Below are 22,279 nucleotides of genomic sequence, written 5' to 3'. Positions count from 1 at the left end.
AATTCATGGTGACTATTCTCCATTTACACACACCAGGTCTGTTCAAGATATTTTTCATTATTTTATCAGGCATTTGAAACTCAGGTGTGTGTCTTGAAGAGGGAAGAATTAGGTTTACGAATATGTAAAATAACTACTTATCTACCTATATATGTTCATGAATCTTGTTTTATATTCATAATTGGAGATCAACATTCTTAAAATGCTTTAATTCATTTACTTATATGTTAAATATGTATCTAAAATTATAAACTTGGTAAAAGACTTATGTTTTCTTTTAGAAATATTTAGACCAGTTGATGCCCTACCTAAAAATCATATTCAGTAATTATTTGATCTACATTAAGTGGCCATAATCTGTTTTTTACAATACATCTCTCTGTACCGGGTCATTTAGCATTTGCTGATGAAATATAATCTAATTATTTAAAGAATAATGAATTTAATATATGTATTGCCTGTTTTAATTTCAAGAAGCATATAAAACTAATAACCAAATGATGTCTTCATTATGGCAGGGTAAGAAGGTTATGAGAAGGAATAAATGACCACAGATAGTGCGGGATTCTATACTGGATAGTTTAATATTTAATATTTAAAATAGAATTCTGTTTGCTAAGATCAGTACTTTTTAGATAAGAATTAAAAGCATGAACTTTGTTTGTATTTGATTTTGCCTAGAGTGTTTTGTTAAATTCCCCACCAGGAATAATACTTGGGCAGATTGTCAGCAGTGATTTGACACACTGAGAGCGTGAATACTGTTTAACAGATTGCTACTATACACAACTATTCTTTAGATCTTTCGCTGCTTGGAAATCCAAGGTATAGATTGCCATAACAGTAACTAGCGATCTCGTCTTGGTACAGTTACAGCAAGCAAAATAATAGGCAATTGACTGAATACCTCTCAAATTACTATGTATTAAGGGCATGTTTGACAGGAGGGATGATGGGAAACAACTCCTTCTCTTAATAATGCTACATAAAACTACCATGTTCATATATATATAAAAAAGAAACTGAAAATTAAAAGGCCTATTAAACCACTCTCTGCTCTTTTTATGCATGGTTTAATTGAGCAACCACAGCATCGCATGGCCTTCTTCAGCTTCTCACCTGAACTGAAGCCTGGTACACACAATACGATTTCTCGGACGATATGCCCGATCGGAATGACATATCGTCCACATCATGTAGAGTGTACCCGCTATGTCGGCTGTTGCGCGCTCCCGTGGGGTCGTCAGCCTCATCGTCATGTCGTCCCTACATGCAGGTCAACCTGATGATGCGACTGACAACCCCATGCAAAGGGATGCATCAGTGGCCGACATATCAGGTACCGGATTGTCTATTGTGTACCGGCCACCCGATATGTTGGCCCACCAGCATTAGGGAACGAGGAGGAGCAAAACATAGCAGAAAACATAGTAAGTTTAAATCAAGCTTCAAAAATGGAGGAAACTAAGCGACCCCCTGCCGCTAGTATTCATGATGCTTTCAGATATATAGATCATGAAAATACCTTTCAATGGTTCATGGAACCCCAACAAATAATTTCCTTTATTTTGTATGTATTGCAGCATTTTATAATATATTAGTAATAATTGTGTATGAATATGACAAAATAAATAATAAACAGTCCAAAGTCTTATTTAAATAACTACATTGTATAATACAAATCACTTTTTTGGCAATATGCATTAAAAGTAGATATTGGATGTAATTTACTACATACACAGTAATCAAGATGTGAACATTTAGACCCCAATACATGTCACCAATAGATATAAGATTACATACTGATCATCCTACTTCTTTATAAAGAAAACATAATAATAATTATTTATATAGCAAATACTAGCCGACCTTTGGGCTGCCCCCTATAGGAGGGGGACAGCCAGGTCGGTACTGCAGGGGGCGTGGAGCTGCAAAAATGGGCGGTGCGGTGATCAGATTGCGTAATTGTTACACACACACACGCCGTTAGACAATAGTAAAAGGTGGCTTGTACCGCCCACTGTACTCGGGAAGTGGTCGAGCAGGGTTGAGGGTGGCTCCAGGAGCCTTGCCCACTTTTCTGGCCGGCCAGGAATGTTTATCGATTTTCGGGAGCCTCCCAGCCGTTTCAGGAGAGTAGATAAGTGTGTCCACATACATCTTTACAAGTCGCGTTAAACATAAAGCGTGAACACCATGCAACTTTGTAGTGCACAGCGTCTTTTTGTGCTACTTTTTACCTTCAAATGCGTCTTATTCGAAAAGCAATGAGAATAGGACGCACAAGAAACTACCATGTTCATATATACAGAAAAGAAACTGAGAATTAAAGGCCTATTAAACCAACCTCTGCTCTTTTTATGCATGGTTAAATTCAGCAACCATAGCATCACAAGGTCTTCTTCAGCTTCTCATCTGAACTGAAGCCTGGTACACACAATACGATTTCTCGGAAGATATGCCCAATTCCGATGGATCGGAACAAAATAATGTCCACATCATGTAGAGTGTACCCGCTATGTCGGCTGTTGCGCGCTCCCGTGGGGTCGTCAGCCGCATCGTCAGGTCGTCCCTACATGCAGCTCAACCTGATGATGTGACTGACGACCTCATGCAACGGGATGTAGCAGGGGCCGACATATCGGGTGGTCAGGAATCGGATTGCCTATTGTGTACTGGCCGCCTGATATGTTGGCCTGTCGGTGGCAGATGAGGTGAATCGGCAGTCGTAATGCTGGGTACACATATCGTAAAGTGTGTACCCAGTTTAGAATACAGATGTCACTGTATACTTCAGAGTTACCATAGTTGCCAACCGTCAAATTTAATCTCAAGGGACACTTTCCTGCTGGTCACTTTAATGTCAGCGTGTCATACACAAAGCAGTGAGTTACATCAGACATCTGCACACTACAATTGCAGTCATTATACTTCCAGCTAACATGATTGTAATGAACCTTATTGAAATGATCAGATTGTGTAATTGTGACACACACACACTCCGTTAGACAATAGTCATTGACAAGCAGCTTCTGCTGATTAAAATATGTGGTATGCCTATAATATGAGCAACTGCGGGTGTATCTGCATGGGAAATGCTCCGTTACAGTCTCAGCGGCTGTGACACTAACACCAGCAGTTGCACACAGATTATAGGCATGCCACATATCATTTTAATCAGCAGAAGCTGCTTGTCAGCGGCTGTGACACTGTAACGTAGCATTTCATAAGCAGATGCACCCGCAGTTGCACACAGAATATAGACATTCCACATATCATTTTAATCAGCAGAAGCTACTTTTGTGTCCTATCCGCATCACTTTGCGAATAAGACATATATCAAGGTAAAAAGTTGCACGAAAAGACGCTCAGCGCTACCAAGTCATGCCACAGCATGGCGTGACTAGAAGGGCTGTTTAACACGCATGGAAGTAAGATGTATGTGGACACATCTGTAGCACCTTTCTCTGAGTAGGACTTAACCACTTTACATTATTGCAGAGGTTGAGACAAAAACACAAGTACATTAGAACATACAGTACAAGCTCTACATGAAAGCAGTTATGTCAGCTATAATATAACAACTGTATTTATTTGAGGTGAAGGTGATAATCATTAATTTCTGAAGTTACTAGTAGAAATTCTCTATGTGCTTGCTGCAACTAAACATATGATAATTATTTGGGAGCGGCAATAATTACAATGAAAATTGTCTGCGGATAAACTCTGGTGAGTCTACACCTTCTTAAATGTCAAAATCTGTTGTGAATCAACACAAAATTGGTTAGAATTGTTACGAAATAACAAGAGCATTTATTACATACATCTCGTAGCCTACGTGTCACACAATGACAGCTAACTACATGTTCATTACAGTTTGTTGGAAGGAGTCCAAAAATTGCTAAATGTTTTCCAGGAGGTTGCATGAGGTTGTAACGTTATTCGTTCCTGGTGTTGAGCCTGAGCAATGTTCTCACATTTATCTGCAAGCTATAATCATGTCAAAAGAACAATGTTTATCAAGATTTTTCTAGCCAAGGGAGGAATGCTTTTCGCCTTGGGCTTTGCCGAGAGCAGAAATAATGTCAAGTGGGCTTTTCTAAAGTGACTACAGCAACCTATTTATATGGTGATTACACGTTATTGTCGCTAATTGAGGCTGGGCCGAGGGGATGCACATTTCAGCTTTAAGCAAATTTAATTTTAAGAAAGTCTTTACAGCAACATGTCAGAAGTGAGTAATTAAAAGAAAACGAGCTGCTGCATTGGCCTGATGGTTCTGCACTTTGTAAAGCCTCACAGGAGCCATTTGTCATAAGCCACACGCATGCACAACACGTGATTTTATATTGCGGCTTCTGAAATCGATGAAGTTCTACATGGCTGTGGCTTGTTCTTTTCCAATCACAATTAGCAGTTTAACAGTATTATTCTGTCTCAGAAGAACATTTAGTTCCTACGTCTTGGTTTTTACGTTAATTAACAACATGTTAATTTTAAGCTGTGGGGAAAAATACATTTTTTATCCATGCAATGGTCCATTGCCTGCTTAGTGCTATTTAAATTCTGGAGCAATACCTGCTTGACAAGATACTGCACAGCTGCAGGCTACAGTTCTCACATAATGTCTGAGGGGTTATTATACTGGAGGATTTCTAGGAAGTACATTAAAGAAGCCTTACCCCTTCCCGAAGGCACCTCATTAGTACAGTGTAAGCAGCCAGGGGAATGGTCCAGATGTCTCTGGGCTCATCTTTTTTTTCCTCCTGTAAGAAAATAGGAGAAGAGATAATTCAGTAAAGTCTCACGCTACAGCAAACCAATGTATTAAAAGTATTAAACAGCAAAAAAAAATTGCCTACAATATAATGTAAACCATTGCAAATCAACATTTATCTTTTTTGTAATTTATCAGTATATACAATAAATAAAATGTGTCTAAAGTTTATGATGTGTTGCTAAAATCAAATATTTACTATTCTCAAGAAGAATAAGAAATGCAATTTTTTTTCTCGTTTTTTGTTCCCTGCTTATATTAATTATGTTCTGATGTTGAAATTACCAGTGCAGATTGCTGCATTTGAACAGCCATGTCAATATGCTGTCACAACATGATACTGCATTCAATACACATACTGTACCAATAAATAAAGCAGATGGAAATACAATACACAGGCTGTGAAATAGGAGCTCACTTAAAATGATGGTCAAAATTTCATCATCAGGTTTTCTTTGTCATTCAATTGGGGCACACTGCAAAACCAGGGAATACAGATGGTTGAGACAAGGAGTTTGGAACTTTAAATAGGTAAGATATATTTTATATATATATATATATATATATATATATAGATATAGATATATATTATATATATATATATATATATATATATATATATATATATATATATATATATATATATACATATATATATAGATAGATATATAAGCAAGAAAAATTGATGGCACTTGGGGACTGTAAAAAAATATTTAATGTGTACCCAACACACCGTTTCGGGCCCACACGCCCCTTTATCAAGGTAAGAAGCAGGTAAAACAAATGAAAAAGAGCTTACCTTATACCAGGAGAAGCCCGGCTAGTCAAAAGGCGTAAAACAACAAGGGGCGCCCACCCGTAGGGGAGGTCAGTACAAGAGGCTCTGGCGGTCTAACCACCAAAAAGAATACTTAGGGGGTCATTCAGACCCGCTCACGAGTGCAGGACGCTCGCAAGCGGGTTGATGTTGCCCCACTGCGCATGCGCACGACGGAGGGAGCTCCGTCGTGCGCATGCGCGAGACCCGGATAGCGACGGGCTCTCCATCGCTCCGGGTCTCGCACCAAAGGGGGCGTGCTGTCGATGTTGATTGACAACACGCCCCCTTTGGTGGGCGTGCCGGGGGCGTGGCTGCCAGACGGAGGCATTCCCATGGGAACGCCTACCGTCCGAAGCCGGCCCCACTGACATCACTAGTGATGTCAGTGGGAGTAATTTTGGCTCTGATAGAGCCAAAATCACTCCAGGGCTTGCGGCAGCGAAACCCTACCGCAGGGTCTCCGTCGCAAGCCCGATGGTCTCGATGGGACTTGACCATCGCGACCATCATCATGGACGCTCGCATAAGCTGTGGGTGGTCACCCACAGCTATGCGAGCGTCCAGGAGGACGCTCCATTTTCATGGAGGAGGGCCCTGATTCAGAGAGAGCGCTCTGGTCAGAGCGTTCGACTCTGAATCAGGCCCTTAGCCTTTAACCTCTCGTCTCGTCAATTGACGGTTTTAGAGACTCAGGTACTGAACAAGGGTCTTACATTCATCCAAACCAGCCACCATGATGAACTGTCTTGGAAAGGTGCTGTACACCGTTTCTCCCGTAAATTGCGTCTTCAGGAACATTATGGCACAAAGCCAGCTATTATTTAAACTGATCCACATGCTGGTTTTATAAGGATCAGATCTAGATCTACTTTTGATCCTCAGTCCTCCAATTCCTCCATTAGAACATTTACCCGTTTGCTGGATGATGCCGTTTCTAGATACACTGCGGCTTCCAATGTCAAGCATTACAACCTCTCTAGAGCGGAGCGGGATGCTCTGAGAGATCTTGGGAACTACCGGGACATTATCATCCGCCCCGCCGATAAGGGGGGCGGGATTGTTGTTCAGGATCTGTCTGAGTACAGGGAGGAAATCAACCAGCAGTTAGCCGTTGTTGACACTTATCAACCTCTCGATAGTGACCCCACTTTAGACTTCAAGAAAGAATTAGATGAAGTTCTCCGGGGGGCCAACAGTGCAGGTTTGCTGTCTGATCAATTGGTAAAGTTGCTAATCACAGAACATCCTGCTACCCCTATACTGTTTACAGTGGCGAAAATTCATAAGCAGATTGAGAAACCTCCGGGGCGCCCGATAATATCGGCCAGAGACTCATTATATCAGCCTGTCTCTCAATTTTTAGACAGCATCATTCAACCTCTAATATTGAAACAACCTACGTATATAAAGGACACGTCCAGTTTTCTCAAACTACTGGGCGGAGTGGGCCCAGTCCCTGAGGATACCTTAATTTGTGTCATGGATATATGCAATCTCTACACTTCCATCCCTCATCATGATGGACTAGAGGCCATGAAAGTGTTTTTGCATGTTGAAGAAGTCCCCAACATCAACCATGCTTTATTTTTGAGGCTACTTGAATTGACTCTCACAAGGAATTATTTCCTTTTTGACGGGCGCTACTTTTTACAACTAACTGGTTGCGTCATGGGGAGTAACGTCGCCCCCTCGTATGCGAACATTTTCATGTTCAGGGAAGAACGACTGATGTTTTATGGCGACAATGCAGTATCCAAACATATTTTATTATTCGCCAGGTACATAGATGATCTCTTCATGCTATGGTCAGGAGGGGAAAAGGAACTATTGGCCCTGATGCTGAATATTAATTCAAGGGACTCACCAATTAGGATTACTCATCAATACAGCTCCCAATCCCTGAATTATTTGGATGTTCAAGTGACGATTGCTAAGAGCCGAATCTACATCAACGTGTATTCTAAACCTACAGATAAAAACACCCTATTACAAGCCAGTAGCCACCATCCTCCAGCCCTCAAAAAGGGCCTTCAAAAATCGCAGATGGTGAGGGTGGCCAGGATCACTAGTGAACCAACCGAGGTTGAAGCGAGTTTAGATCTGACTGTCAATTCCTATGTAGGGGGTATGATCCAGCCTTGTTATCTAAACAGAAACAAGAGGTACTGAACTCTTCAAGAAGTTCTCTGTTTGTTCCAAAAGAGAGGGACATTGAGGCAACAATCCCGTGGAAAAGCCAGTATAGCACGTCCAGCGCAGTTATTCACCGCGCCACCCGGGCACTGTGGCCCATTATCACTACAGATAAAGACCTTTCGTCCCTCAAAGGCAAGAGACCTCTGGTTTGTTTTAGCAGGGGCCGTAAAATCAAGGACATGGTCGTGCACAATGATATCACCAATTTTGGCTTAGGTAGGCAAACGCCTGAAGGGGGGTTTCTCTCTGAAAAACCAGGTTGTTACAAGTGTCTGAGATGCACTATGTATCAATACATGATCACGGGCCACACTTTTTCTCATCCTCATTCAGAACGGTCGTACCAGATTAAGCATGTGCTGAAGTGTACATCTTCTTATATCATCTACTTGATACTGTGCCCTTGCGGCCTCTACTATATTGGAAAAACCACCAGGACGATGCGGGAGCAAATGGCCCTTCATTGTTCCGCCATTAAGGCAGCTATTGCCGGTATGTCGTCGGACCAGCTGGTGGCTAGACATTTTTCAGAGAAAAAACATGCCCTTGGTGATCTCCGACACATGGCAATCGACCATGTACCGAAAACTATTAGGGGGGGCGACCGGGCACTTCACCTACTTCAAGTGGAAGCCAGATGGATGTATAAATTACAAACCATCAGTCTGGCCAGTCTCAACGAGAGAATCATTTGGAATGTGTTCAACTAAGATGGATTATTCGACTTAGTGTGTTTTCAACTTTTGTGCCACTAACCATTATCCTTAATTGGTTACTTATATAGTTTTTATCACTATCATCAGTGATTGTCTCATTAACCTGTGTAACCGTTTTCTATGACATAGTGTTCGGTTAGAGGGATCGTGTATTTCCATGCATTATTTGTTTTTGGTTCCAAGCATGTCAGTATATTATACTTCTCTATGCACATTATGGTTCTTTCATTGTTTTTCTCAAATTCACTTTTTTCACTTCTCTTCCAAGCAGGATGACCAGCCGCGTCGTACCGCTAGCGTCCTGGTCACCTAGGTTACCTGTGATGCTAGTCGCGATGAAGTCTTCAGTGCGGGACTCCGGCAGCGTTACGTGGGGTCCCGGGCGGCGTCCAGCTTCCCACTCCTGGCGGGCTTCTCCGGGTAAAAGGTAAGCTCTTTTTCTTTTACCTGCTTCTTACCTTGATAAAGGGGCCTGTGGCCCCGAAACGTTGGTGTGTTGGGTACACAAATACTTTTTTACAGTCCCCAAGTGCCGCCGATTTTTTCTTGCTCATTAAATTATTCATGGAAGGCACTGGGGCATACTGTTGCTAGTACAGCAGAGTTCTGGTCCTCCAGAATTACTATAAGTTGTCAGGAGAATGCAACCATAGGTTTTGTGCTGGGGCCCTTGGGAGATGCCATCACTAGGCTGCCACAGCAAATCTTCCATGGTCAGCTCCCTGTTCAGAAAGCCCAACAGTATAGACAGGCTTCTAAGCCTGCATGTGGGACTAGGCTATACACTCTTCAGTGTTCTTGAAACCTAATCAGGGGTCATGGTGAGGACTCTCGGGGGAAAATGGTGGAGACACTGGATGCTGCCGACACTGGTAGTGACTGGAGCAACCAGGCAGTGTACGCAGTCAGGGGAAGGAACCACAATTTGTAGTCAGGAAATTCAGGAAAAAGAACATAATCTGGTTAAAAAGGCAAAACAAAGAGGTCCTATATTGTAGTACCTCTTTCTTTTGCCTGTTTTACTTTTACTTGAATTTTGCATCTTAATTCACTAATAGTACACTAGGGGTTAGATTCAACAGCATACGCAATAGCGATAACGGACGCTATAGAGTGATTGTTTGCTATTGCGCATGTGTGCAAGCTGCACTCTGCGTGTGCAGTAATCACATTGCGATTACGGACGCACAAAGGAATCGACTGCGAAGTGAGTGACAGGCTGTCAATGTTTGGAGGTGGTGACGGGGAGTGGTCAGAAAAATGCAGGCATGCCTGTCATTTGAAAGCCGTTTCATGGGTGTGCATAAATTAGCCACTGCGATGGCATACACAGCTTGAGTACTCGCAGCGTGCGAAGAGACTTGCAGTTTCTGTGGCTGGTCAGACTTGCTGTAAATGATGCGTGACGGGCCGATGTGCGTCAATGGTACTGATGTATATGCAGAAAAGCGTGGTTGGACATATATGAGAAAGCAACAGTGGGCGTCCCTATGCCGGCTGTGCTTTGGCAAGCATTAGCATATTTTCGCAGCTGCCTTTAGCACGAATTCGCAGCTGCAATCGCAATTGCGTATGCTGCTGAATCAGGCCCTAAGTCGCTAATACAAGTACAAATGTGTCTTCATAGATCTAGGCTCAATACGCCACACAGTGCGTCTTGCCTGGCGTGTGTGAGTCGCCACCCTGCTACCGCCGCCATTTTTTTTTCTAACAAAAATGCGTCTAAGTCGCAATGTGATGCGACAAGCAAGTGCCAGCAGACTGTGCTGATTAATTTGATATATGACACTTGTATATCTGTGTGCACCTGCGTCTGTATATGAAGAACAACGGTACTTGGAATTAAAAAAGCTGCGGCCAGTACATTGCAGCACTTCATATACAGATTCAAAGACTTAAGGTGCCCACACACATATACCAACTTTTCATCCAATTTGGCCGATTTTGACGAATCGTGAAGACAGATCATGTAAAAAATGGTAAAATCGTGAGTTTCTACACTTGATCACGATGCCGATGCGCGTCTCCGCTCGTCGTACCTCGCATCTTCAGATATGCCGTGCTGTAGGGCAGATTAGCCAATCTGGGATACAATGCACTGGTTGCAAGATAGATCTTTAGTCAGATTGGACATTTTTAACTCCAAATCGTGATCACGACTGCCTGGGGAGAGTTCAGGGGAAATCGTGTACATCGGCTGATTGGGAGCAAGTCGGTATGTGTGTGGGCACCTTTAGGGCCTGATTCAGAGTTGGGAATAGAGTGAGATATCTCTCTCAACTGTGAACCTGGACAAACCATATTGAAATGCAAGGGGTGTAAATACATACATTTTATTGCATGCAGGGTAAATACTGGCTGATTTTGCATGTAGCCCACAAATACTGCACAGCTTTATTATTACTCTACAATTTAGATGTCAGTTTGGAAACACTCCTCCCAAATCTAAATCTCTCTGCACATTTTAAATCTGCCCCACCTGCAGTGCAGCATGGTTTCACCAAGATGATCAGTTGAGAGAGATATCTCACTCTATTCCCAACTCTGAATCAGGCCCTTAGTCGCACACAGATATACAAGTGTTACATATCAAATTAATCAACACAGTATGCTGGTGGGTCCTAGGTGCATCGCACTGCGACTTAGACAAATTTTCAGCAAAAAGTGATGCAAAAAAGATGCCCAGCGCTAGCAGAGACTCACAGAAACTGACGCTCAAAGAGGGTTTTTTTGGCACGACTGCAGCAAAGATGTGTAAGGACACATATGTACTTAAAATTAGTATAGCAAATTAAGTCACATGGCGTGGCTAAATCACAAAGTCCATGGCGCGCCAAACGAGGCTATTTTACGCAATTTGAGGATATGTGTATTTGGACACATTTGTATTAAATATAGGCTTGAAAATGTAATAAACATTCTGTGTGACAATTTTTTAAATAGACATGTTTGGCAGATCCAGAAAATAAACAGTCATCCATATTTCCAAAGTTTAACAATCGGGACAACTATTTTTAAGAACTACATGGGTTCAAATAGGCAGGGGGGCAGGGACTTGCCTAAAAGTCTCTCCTTATAGTTTCTGTCGCTAATACCTGTGGATACCCTTGGTTGATAAAGGGGTACACTTCTTAAATAATAATAAAATCAAATAATAATTGTACCATCCAGGTGTCAATAAACTAAGGGGTACCCTTGCTTGAAAGAGGAGCATCCTCCCTTTATCAACTGATGTGACTAAGGTTATTGTCTGGTGAGCAACCAGGGCCGGATTAACGGCAGGGCGACAGGGGCGGTCGTCCCGGGGCCCCCACACACAAGGGGCCCCAACACAAAATTGGTCTGAGCCACCGATGGCTAAGAGCAGCTGCCGATCTCAGACGGTCACTCACAAGGCTGGCACTGTGATATTGCAGCTGCTGCTGAAGGCAAATGCATACCGAGTGGCTCCCAAGTCCCTTAAGCTTATGGTACCCGGAACTACTCTGTATGCACTGTGCATTCATAAGTAGCGGCAGCCCGTCCTGGACGCCCGCCTGTCATCAGAAGAGCCCGCCACAAAAGGTAAGTACTTGGGGGCTCTGTTGGTGTGGTGTACTGAGGGCATAATAGTAATAGAGCAGGGGCCACTGTGGGGCATATACTGGGAAGCATATTATTAATATCAGAGAAAGCACTGTGGGGCATAATATTAATACTGGAGGTACTTGGGGGGGATAATACTGGGGGTATTATGTGACATAGTGGAGGTATTGTGTGTATTTATTACTGGGGAGCAGAATATTAATTCTGGATGGGTCATAATATTTATTACTGGGGGGCATGACATTATTTCTGGAAAGGGCACTGTGGGACATAATATTAATACTGGGGGTATTGTGGGGCATAATATTACTGGGTATATTATTCTGAAGAGGGCACTGTCAGGCATAACATTTAATATTGGGGCACTGCAGAGCATAATAATAATTCTGGAGGGGGCACTGTGGGCATAATATTTAATATTGGGGCACTGGGGGCAAAATATTAATTCTGGATGAAACACTGTGGGGCATAATATTTAATATTGGGCATAATAATACTAGAAAAGGCAGTGTGGGGCATAATATTAATACTGGGGGCATTGTGGGGCCTAATATTTAATACTGTTGGTCAGTATTTATTCTGGAGGGGAACTGTGGGGCATAATACTTGGGGCATTGTGAGGCATAGTGGGGGCACTGTTTCACATAATATTAATACTGGGGGCATTGTGTGGCATAGTGATGGCACTGTGAGGTATTATATTAATACTGGGGGCATTGTGTGACATAATATCAATACATTGTGTGGCATACTGTGGGGACTGTGTGACAGATACTGTGGGGACTGTGTGACAGTGTTTTGTATAATGTTTATACTAGGCACTGTGGCATAATGTGCATAATGGGGACACTGTGTGTCATAATGTAATTTTATAGGTAGGGGCCCCCACAAATTAGTTGGCCTGGGTCCCCACAAATTTTAATCCGATCCTGTGAGCAACAATATTATTCCTACAGATTTTATGAGTTTAATTTAAACTTGTTGGGAACGGGATGGTAACAACATCCCATTAAAAAACATCATTAAAAAAGAGAACAAGAAAAACTTATTTATATTCTGAAGTGCATGTTTCATTATAAAAGTACAGTATAGATTCCAGCATTTTACTGTTTGTGAATTAATGCAGAAGCAAGAACCATAAATTATTTCTCAGTTGTGGTTAGAAAAACAAATTTTGCTTTTAGATCACTTTTTTTGCAAATTCAATAAAAAGAAAGAAAACATTATTTTGGGCAGATTGGTTTTGCCGTTTCAGGGCGAGATCATCACACTAATGCATTTTCAGGGAATTCGAAGTCTTCTGCAGAAAAACAAAAAGCGTGGGTATTGCATAAATAATTACAGATATCGATGCTGAAGTGTGACCAGCCCGAAAAGTGCTTAAATTGGCTCAGAAATCACTATTTAATGAAGCAATCCACAAGGCAGCAACATAGGCTGTGATGAAAGAGAAGAGAGCTAATGAATATAGCATTATAAGGACAAAACCTGGTAGATCTACTGTATCCGACACCTATATGGATTAACTATATCTCTCTTTTGGAGCGTAAACATAAAAATGTACAATAAAGAGCAACAATTTCAAAATGAGAAAATAAGGAAAATGTGTCTAAAAAATGCCGAAGTGAGTGTTGAAGTGCTGAGAAAAATCTCATGCTGTGAATCGCAGAGATGCAGCCAATGATTTCACAGATACAAATGACAGGATCATTATCTCTGTAGCAATGCTTGCCAAACACTGACAGAAGTTAATGCCTTTCTGTTAAATGTGAAATGTGTGTTGCCAGTCTAGGGTTACCTTATATTGAGCAAAATATTTCACTGAAGCAGCAGTTTGTGCTACTCAATTCTTAAATCGATCCCACTCAAAGTCAAACTTTGTACAAAATAGTACACAACTTGGCTCAATAGCTCAACTCTATCAAACTTTTAAAGAATCATTACAAAATGATTTACATTTGAACTTATACAGTATGATAAACGTTATTCAACCTCTAACTCTAAAAACAAGTTACTTTATAGGATAGTGACGAGATGTTTTAAATTGTGTCCCATAGAACTAGCTGTAAACACCCACATAGTGATCTAAGCTTCTGCTGGATTCATGGGGGCAGCCAGCAGCCCTGTCTCTTTTATCCCATGCCGATACCCCCCATAGCCCCCACTCCTCCTTACATGTGGGACTGGATGAGTATGATCTAAAGAGATGTGAGGAAACCAGACACTCCACAGTACAATGTAAGTTCTGATGTTACCTTTGAAAAGCATGCGATTTATTGATATATATGATCCCCATCCAGGAAGATCTGGTACAGTTTTATTCCATTGATGAAGTACGAACATGAAAGATTAACTCTCACATTACAGGAATAGTGAAAAAGACTTTTAAAAACAGAAGGTATTCTCATGTTCTGTGCTCTAAAAATACAGTTATATCACAAAAGCAATAAAACACGGCTTCCGTTGTCAGTTACAGCAAATGTGGGCAGAGTGAGACATGCAAAACACTCACCACGGGGGAGATGTATCAAACTTTGGCGAGAGAAAAAGTGGGTAAAATGAGAAAAAAAAATGACATTTAGAAGCTGATTGGTTGCTTTGGTCAACTTCTCCACTTTATCTTTCTCCAGGGCTTGATACATCTCCCCCTATATGTTCCTTCAGCTTTAGAACATCTAGTGAAATAGAACACACACCTGTATACAATTTGCTGACAGTTCATATTTACTACTTTTAATTACACTAGAGCAAGCCTAGACACCTGTAGTTCTCCAGGTATTGTGAAACTACAAGCACCAGAATACTCATTTGAGTATGCTGCAAGTTGTAAATAATTAACATCTGGAGAGCCACAAATATGAGCTGATGACCAGTGATTATAATTATAATTTGAACTAATGTGGCAATTAATATGCAGGCTTTCAGGTGCCCAGATCCATAAAAATGGCCAAGTGCCACATTCCATAGCCCATATTGTACAAGCTCCTGAAATCAAAAGTATATATGGTGAACAAAACCATACATCCCTGTATTCACTGAGCTTTAAAAACCTTGTTAGTTCTTTACCTTGAATACAGACTTTTCTAATGATCTCACAGGGTGACATTCCAATTCTGTTAATTGCATGTTATGCAAGAATTAAATGTATATATTAATTTAGTTAATCATACTAAATAATGGCATTTGTAGATAACTTGTGTATCTAAGAGACTCAATTCAGTGTTTGTTATTTATACTGCTTGCAAAGTTGTTTGTCAACGTCACACTCAACGGGTCACTCCATTCTCCAGTGAGGCAATAGACATGCAATTCTACGAGAGAGAGAGAGAGAGAGAGAGAGAGAGAGAGAAAGAAGAAGAAGAAGAAGTTTGTTTGCTTGTTGGCAAATATCTTCCACAGCTCTCAAGGTAAAGCTGCCAAATCTTACTTAGTTATTTAGTATAGAAAAAAATAAGCTATTAGACCACACAACAAAAACGCGAAAATGCGACAGAGCTATAAATCTTATATATAAAATTCATTGGTCTGTTTGTTTGTCTGGTTATGCATTTGGACACCCCTGCACCGGATTTGGATGAAACCAACGCAAGGTGGTCCAGATGGATCCTGACCAGGGGTTAGGGTCCCGGTCGGACCTTCCATTGGTGTACGCTGGGCAAAACTTTGTCCCAGGGAGCCTATTCTGAGCCTTCTACTGGATGGATTTGGACAAAAACTTCACAGAGTGGTAAAATTGGATTCCAGAAGACATATCAGGGGGTTGAGGTACCAATCGGACCTCCCTTTTGTGTACGTTGGGCTGAACTTTGACCTGAGAATGCTGGCCAGAACTTTCTTTGACCCGGAGAGCCTGTTCTGGGCCTTTCACTGGATGGATTTGGATGAAAACTACACAGAGGGGTGGCAATTGGTGTCCCAGTCGGACCTTACGGCAAGTGCATTGTGCAGAACTTTGACGCAGGAAGCCTGTTCTGGGCCTTCCACTGGTTGGATCTGGGCTACATGACATAATCTGGACGAGAACGTCACAGAGTGGTAACAATGGATCCCAGAAGACATACTTTGGGGTTGAGGTCCCGGTCGGACATCCCGTTAGTGTATGCTGGGCAGAACAATTCCCTATTTAAAATAAATAAAACTGAGTGTGCATAACAGTGCATATAACTTGTACTAATTAATTATCACTAATGCATTGGGACATTTCCCATGATCTAGTTCACTGGGTCGCCAGCGGCAAAGCGGTTTCCTTTATCCCTAGTTATGGCTTCCAACAACAGTGAAAGTGCCAGTATTGGTGTAAAGCATAAACACAAGTCTATATTGATGCAGGAAAAGGTAGAAATGTTGAGAAAACTTGACCACGGTGTTTCAGTGTAGAATCTGTGTTATCTGTATGGTAATGGTTCATCAACTGTGTACGATTTAAAAAAGCAAAGGGAGAAAATATTGCAGTTCTATACAGACAGTGATTCTAAGAAGCAAATGACCATTAGAAAAACTCTGAAAGCTGGTAAAAGTACAGAGCTTGATCGTGTGTTGGTGGAATGGTTTTGACAACATTGGAGTGATGGTGTAGACTTGTTGGGCAGCATGTTAATGGAACAAGGTAAGTTGTACCATAAAGAACTGAAACTGGACTATGAGTGTGATTACAGTGAAGGATGGCAGCAAAGGATTAAAAGTCATGGAAAAAAAGTGTGTGTCGCAAAATGATCTTCAAACCATGAAGGAGCTGCTGATTATGTGGATGAGGTCGCTAAGCTAGTAGCCGGAAAAAAATCTCATCCCCCAGCAACTATACTGTATAATGCAGATTAAACTGCTTTATATTGGCTATGTAGCCCTAGGAGAACCTTATCAATGGAGTATGAAGAAGCACCCACAGGAATTAAGCAATCGGAGTTACTGTCCTAGGGTGTTCCAGTGCAGCCGGATGCACCGATGTAATCCACTAATGATTACAAAAAAATAAATGCCCTAGGGTCTTGAAAGGTGTTAAAGTTTATCCAGTAGCTTATCGTGCAAACAATAATGGAAAGATTACAGCCGAGTTAATGATAGAGTGGTTTAAAAAGTATTTTGTGCCAGAAGTCAGAGCACACTGCACATCCGTAGGTCTACCAGAAAGAAGACTGCAAAAATTATTTTCATTCTGAACAACTGTTCAGCTTTCCCCATAGCTAAACTGTTGTGTAAGAATAATGTCTATAGAGCATAATTGCCACCAGATTGTACATCCCTTATCAAACCCCAAGATCAAGGAATCTAGCACATGCTAGATGGGAGAATGTAAATTCATCATGTTTGAAAAATCCACCTGATGAAGATCATGGTAATGACTTCACAAAATGTTGTGTAGCAAAAGAGAAAGAATTTGTTCATGAGTTACTTGAATGTGCAAAAAACATTACAGAAAGTGTTGCCAATAATCTATCAAGCAGGCTTAACAAAGAAAATCTGGTTGAGTGGCTGGAGGTTGACGAAGAAACGCCTGTTGTGCATCACTGTACTGACTCTGAAATTATACATTTGGTTTTGAATCCTGAAAAAAAATCAGTATAATTAATGATTGTGACAGTGAAGATGAAAATGTAACTGAAAAAAAATCACTATTGATTGATTAATTCAACTCAAATAACCTAAGGACTAGAACAACGTAACTTTGTGACAGAATAAAAACAAATTAGTTTTCACTTGATGTATGAAAAATTGTACAGGGAAATGTCAAATCATATGAAACAACTTCGCCTCGATTATATGTTTAAAAAGATAACCATGAATAATGTGTCTCAGAGCAGTAGTCTAGCATCTCCAATTCCTTCAACTTCAACTACCCCGTATGTCCCACCTGCAATACCTCAAGCCTATGATGCAACTGTCAACAGTGAACCAGCCAGTAATCCTGACAGTCCTCCTTTTACAGACCTTTCTGATTAATTGTATAGCACCAGAAAACTGTAAAATGTCACATTGGGAGCGGAAGTACCTGTGCAAGTAGAGTTACTTGTACTGTATTACGTAGGCTACTGGGTTTGTTTAATTAATATACAAGTACCTGTTGCATTTATACCACACTGTAATAAACTTTACCATTTATGTAATTTAATCTTTAATTCACATTTATTAGATGTTTAATATACGTTTATATAAATCTATAATGCTTTAGAAATACTGGAGGTGCATATTTAGTGGGTCAGAGGTATACTGTATTACTGAATTATTAAATGTGATCAATGATAGCGCTGCAAAATTGATAATCCGGCACAGTTCTGGAACCAAGGGCGCCAGAAAATCGGTTGTATACCTGTAACAGGACAACAAGTAGGTATGGGTATCTCTATCACAATGCAAGTCAATACCAGCCTAGTTAGTATGTCAGCTTATTGTGGATTCAGTTGAATTTATATTATCTCACAAGTACTTTGCTTTTGATTGTAATTTTTTTTACAGGTGATGGGTACCGCCATGGGCACCAGGTTCGCTCTGAGTTTCGTCAACCTGTATATGGGCGGTCTTGAAGATCTGGAATGGCACTTTTGGAAAGAGCCTGGTGCTATATTGTCAGTACATTGATGATATGTTTTTTATTTCGGATGGAGATGCCCAATCAGTTTTTTCTTTTTCGGATTTTATTAACACTAATGAATTTGGTTTAAAATTCACTGGCACTATTCACAAATCACATATCACGTTCCTGGATATCGCCCTCTCTATTAAAGACAACATTATAGTCACCTTTATTTACCAGAAAGATGTTGATTGTAAGAGTTTCTTAAATTATCATAAAAGCCATTATCGCCTGTGGCTAAGAAACATACCAAAAAGTCAATATTTTAGAGTAAGGCGTAACTGTACTGAATCTGAACAGTTTAAGGTACAAGCATTAGAGCTAACTGAGTCACTTAGTGTGCAAGGGTATCCTGATAACATTTTGAAATCGGCATTTGATGCAGCCAGCAACAGAGATAGAGATTCTCTATTATGTAGATCTACCAAGAGTGCTAAAAGGGGCTCTTTAGCTGAATATGACTCGAAATTTATTTCCAAGTTCAATTCTTTTTCAAATGAATTAAAGGATGTCATAAAGAAGAACAATACGATCCTTAAAACAGATAATGTGCTATCTACTGTTCTTGAAGATGAACCAAGGATTATTTTCAAAAAGCTATGAATTTGTAGACATATCTAGACCCTAGTCATTTTAGATAAAAATAAATACTAGGTTCCAATACAAGGTCCTGGTTGGATTGGGTTTCAATTAAAAAGGGCTACTTTAAATGTGGAAAGATTGGTTGCATTACCTGTGGGTTTATGTTAGACAAAAGTACTCAGTTTAAGTCAGGTTCACTAGGTTCCTCATTTGACATTAATAGTAGGATTAATTGCCGTAGTACTTTTGTTGTGTATGTTATCCCCTGTGACTGTGGTGTTCAGTATGTTGGGAGGAAGACACATGTTACATACACGGCTTCTTGTACATAGGAGAAATATATTAAAGGGATTAAATACACAGTCTCTCCCAACATATAAAATTAATGCATGGGGGTAATATTAATGGACTCAGGCTTCAAGGCATCAAACACATTAAGAAGACACCTAGAGGTGGAGACCGTTTTAATTTGCTTTGTAAGCGTGAAGCTTTCTGGATTTTTTCTCTGGGTACTCTTTTTCCAAATGGCCTAAACTATTGTATCAAAATTAACAACATCTAGTTATAATTGTATTCTAGTGTTATCTTTGGTCTCTAAATAAATAATAAGATTATTATTACTAATATTACTATTTTAATATTTTTTGTAGTCTCCCCCATTTTCCCCCCTTTCTCTTTTCCCCTTCATTTTTTTTGAAGGTTTTGTTATTTCTAGGGACTCTGGGCCTGATTCAGAACCGCTCGCGAGCGCAAGCGGGTCGATGGTCTGGCAGTGCGCACCGTGCGTGAGCCCCGAAGCGTTGGAGAACTTCACTTGCTCGAGTCTCGCAGCAAAACGGGACAGCTGTCGAAGTTGATCGACAACTCGCCCCGTTTTGTAGGTGGGTCGGGGGGGTGGCTGCACAAATGGAGGCTTTCCAGAATGAACGCCTGCCATTTGTGGGTGGCCCTACTGACATCTATTAGAGCAAGAAGTTCACTGGAGCTTGCGGTGGACAAGACCCTACCACAAGGGTCTCGTCGCAAGCCCGATGGTCGCGATAATCACCCACAGCAATGCAAGCGGCCTGGAGGCAGATTTTTTTATAAAAAAATCCGCCCTGATTCAGAGCGAGCGCTCGCAAATAGCGAGCACCTCTGAATCAGGACCTCTGTGCCTAGTATCATCTATTAACAGCACATTGGCTATTTTAGCTTTGTTGATGATACTGAATGCCTAGTAAAAAAATTTATGTTTTTGATAATATCTAATTATTTGATATATACTCACTATTGAGCTGTGTACTTTTTTATGTTTATATTTATGTTATTACTAAAATGTTAATATTAAAATCAATTTACTTGGGAGTGCATGGCTCATATCCCCCTTCTCATCTTATCCCTTCTTTCTTTCTTCTCCCCTACCCCCTACTACCCGTTTCCTATCTTACTTTATATTACCTTTAAAGTCACTACAATACTTTTTTGATTATTTTTCTACGGAATGGTAAAATGAGAAAATTGTGGCGGTCATTTTCTCAAAACCACAAATGATTTGTATTCTTTATGTTATGACGGTGACATACCTATGTGATATATTTGTGTATCATGATTTATTTGATGACTTCAATAAACACATTTAAAAAATAAATAAAATAAAATGACTCTGCTGAAGGATTCAGCAGAATCGTTGGAATCAAACCAGGGTCTGTCTGGCTAGTGTGCTGTTCCATTAGCCCACTAGGCTATTTGAGCTGTATTGATTGTAATTGGAACCTTTCTTGGTCTTATCTACTTAACACATAAATCCAAGTTTATTTTCTCAATGATGCCTTTAGGATTGTATGATTAATCATGTATATCTAGGATTATCTTATGAAATGTTTTATATTTCGATTAGTATTTAGTATATTGTGATAGGATATGTATATAGATAATTGTTTTTTATGTCTATTCATAGATAATTGGATGTTTATCCGGAAATACACCTGTGTATTTAATGACATTAATAGGCAAATGATAATGATTGGCTGCTGATCATTTAAATACCTTACCTGGTTTACGTTTTACCTTCTGATGAAACCGTTAGACTGTGAGAACGGAGAAACATGTTAAACTCTCAGCAGAAATTCTAATACCACTTTGTTGCTCTGGTTATTGACCAAGACGCTATGGATCATAATATGGATATCTGACTCCAGCGCGAGTGTCTTTCTCCCTCCCCTTCATTCCGGCTATTAAAGTGTTGCTCCAGCTAGACGCTGTTCTATTACTACTTCAGGTGGCTGCCTTACTCCACCAAACGGGGAGCGTAATACACGGAAGACTGTACCCACCGCTGCTACTTCGGCTAGACGCTGTTCCATCATCACTCCAGGTGGTTGCCGGACTCCACAAACAGGGAGTGTAATGCACTGAGGATTTCTCCCACCGCTGCTACACTGTGGCTGTGACCGGGGATTGATATCTGTGCAGGTGCTGAGCTGATCTAAGAACGGGGAGGTTGAGATTTATGCCAGTTTTTCAGACACATTGTTGCTTTCAAGTGACTATTACTATTGGAATTCTTTCAGTCAATTATTATGCTGTGGATTTTTTCCTACGGCGCTTACTAAGTGGATTAATATCCTGCTATTGGAACACCTGACTATGTATTAATTTTTTAGCCTTTAAATATATGTATGTCTTTTATAAAATTCTATGTGATATTTAGAATATAAATGTCTAAATAATTATATTAAATAAGTGTTTTAAGCGCTCCCTATGTGCCTTTATGGTCTTTCAATATTGTTCATTATCTTGTATCCCCAGAATACTTTTTGGGAGCTGCTATTAGGATAAACATCTGCTATATTAGTTTCAATTATTATTGCATCTGATTCAGATTTTTAGGATCTGTTGGTTGTTTAGCTGGTTAGTATGCAGCTGAATTCCCTTGGAAAACAAGTGCCATCCCATGCCTGGAAAAGCCAGCTCTGTGCTGAATAGCATTGAATGTGAATACATGTTCCACATAACCATGGCAGCCATTAACTGTGTATACTGATGCGTATAGA

At 40.5% G+C, this 22,279-nt stretch overlaps 1 protein-coding gene across 2 annotated transcripts in view; it reads right to left on the bottom strand.

The window, feature by feature from the left end:
• The window catches only part of ULK4 (unc-51 like kinase 4), a 777,293-nt gene that overhangs the window by 562,042 nt on the left and 192,972 nt on the right, over positions 1 to 22,279 (bottom strand). For both annotated transcript variants that reach the window (XM_088463894.1, XM_088463889.1), the window contains exon 19: positions 4,683 to 4,766. In XM_088463894.1, the coding sequence (XP_088320020.1) occupies positions 4,683 to 4,766 (84 nt within the window). The remainder of the gene's footprint in view (positions 1 to 4,682; positions 4,767 to 22,279) is intronic.

The sequence above is a fragment of the Taudactylus pleione genome, unplaced genomic scaffold (genome assembly GCF_031769625.1).
Source record: "Taudactylus pleione unplaced genomic scaffold, aTauple2 ptg000053l, whole genome shotgun sequence".
NCBI classification, from domain to species: domain Eukaryota; kingdom Metazoa; phylum Chordata; class Amphibia; order Anura; family Myobatrachidae; genus Taudactylus; species Taudactylus pleione.
This window is presented reverse-complemented; position numbering and strand designations above follow the sequence as displayed.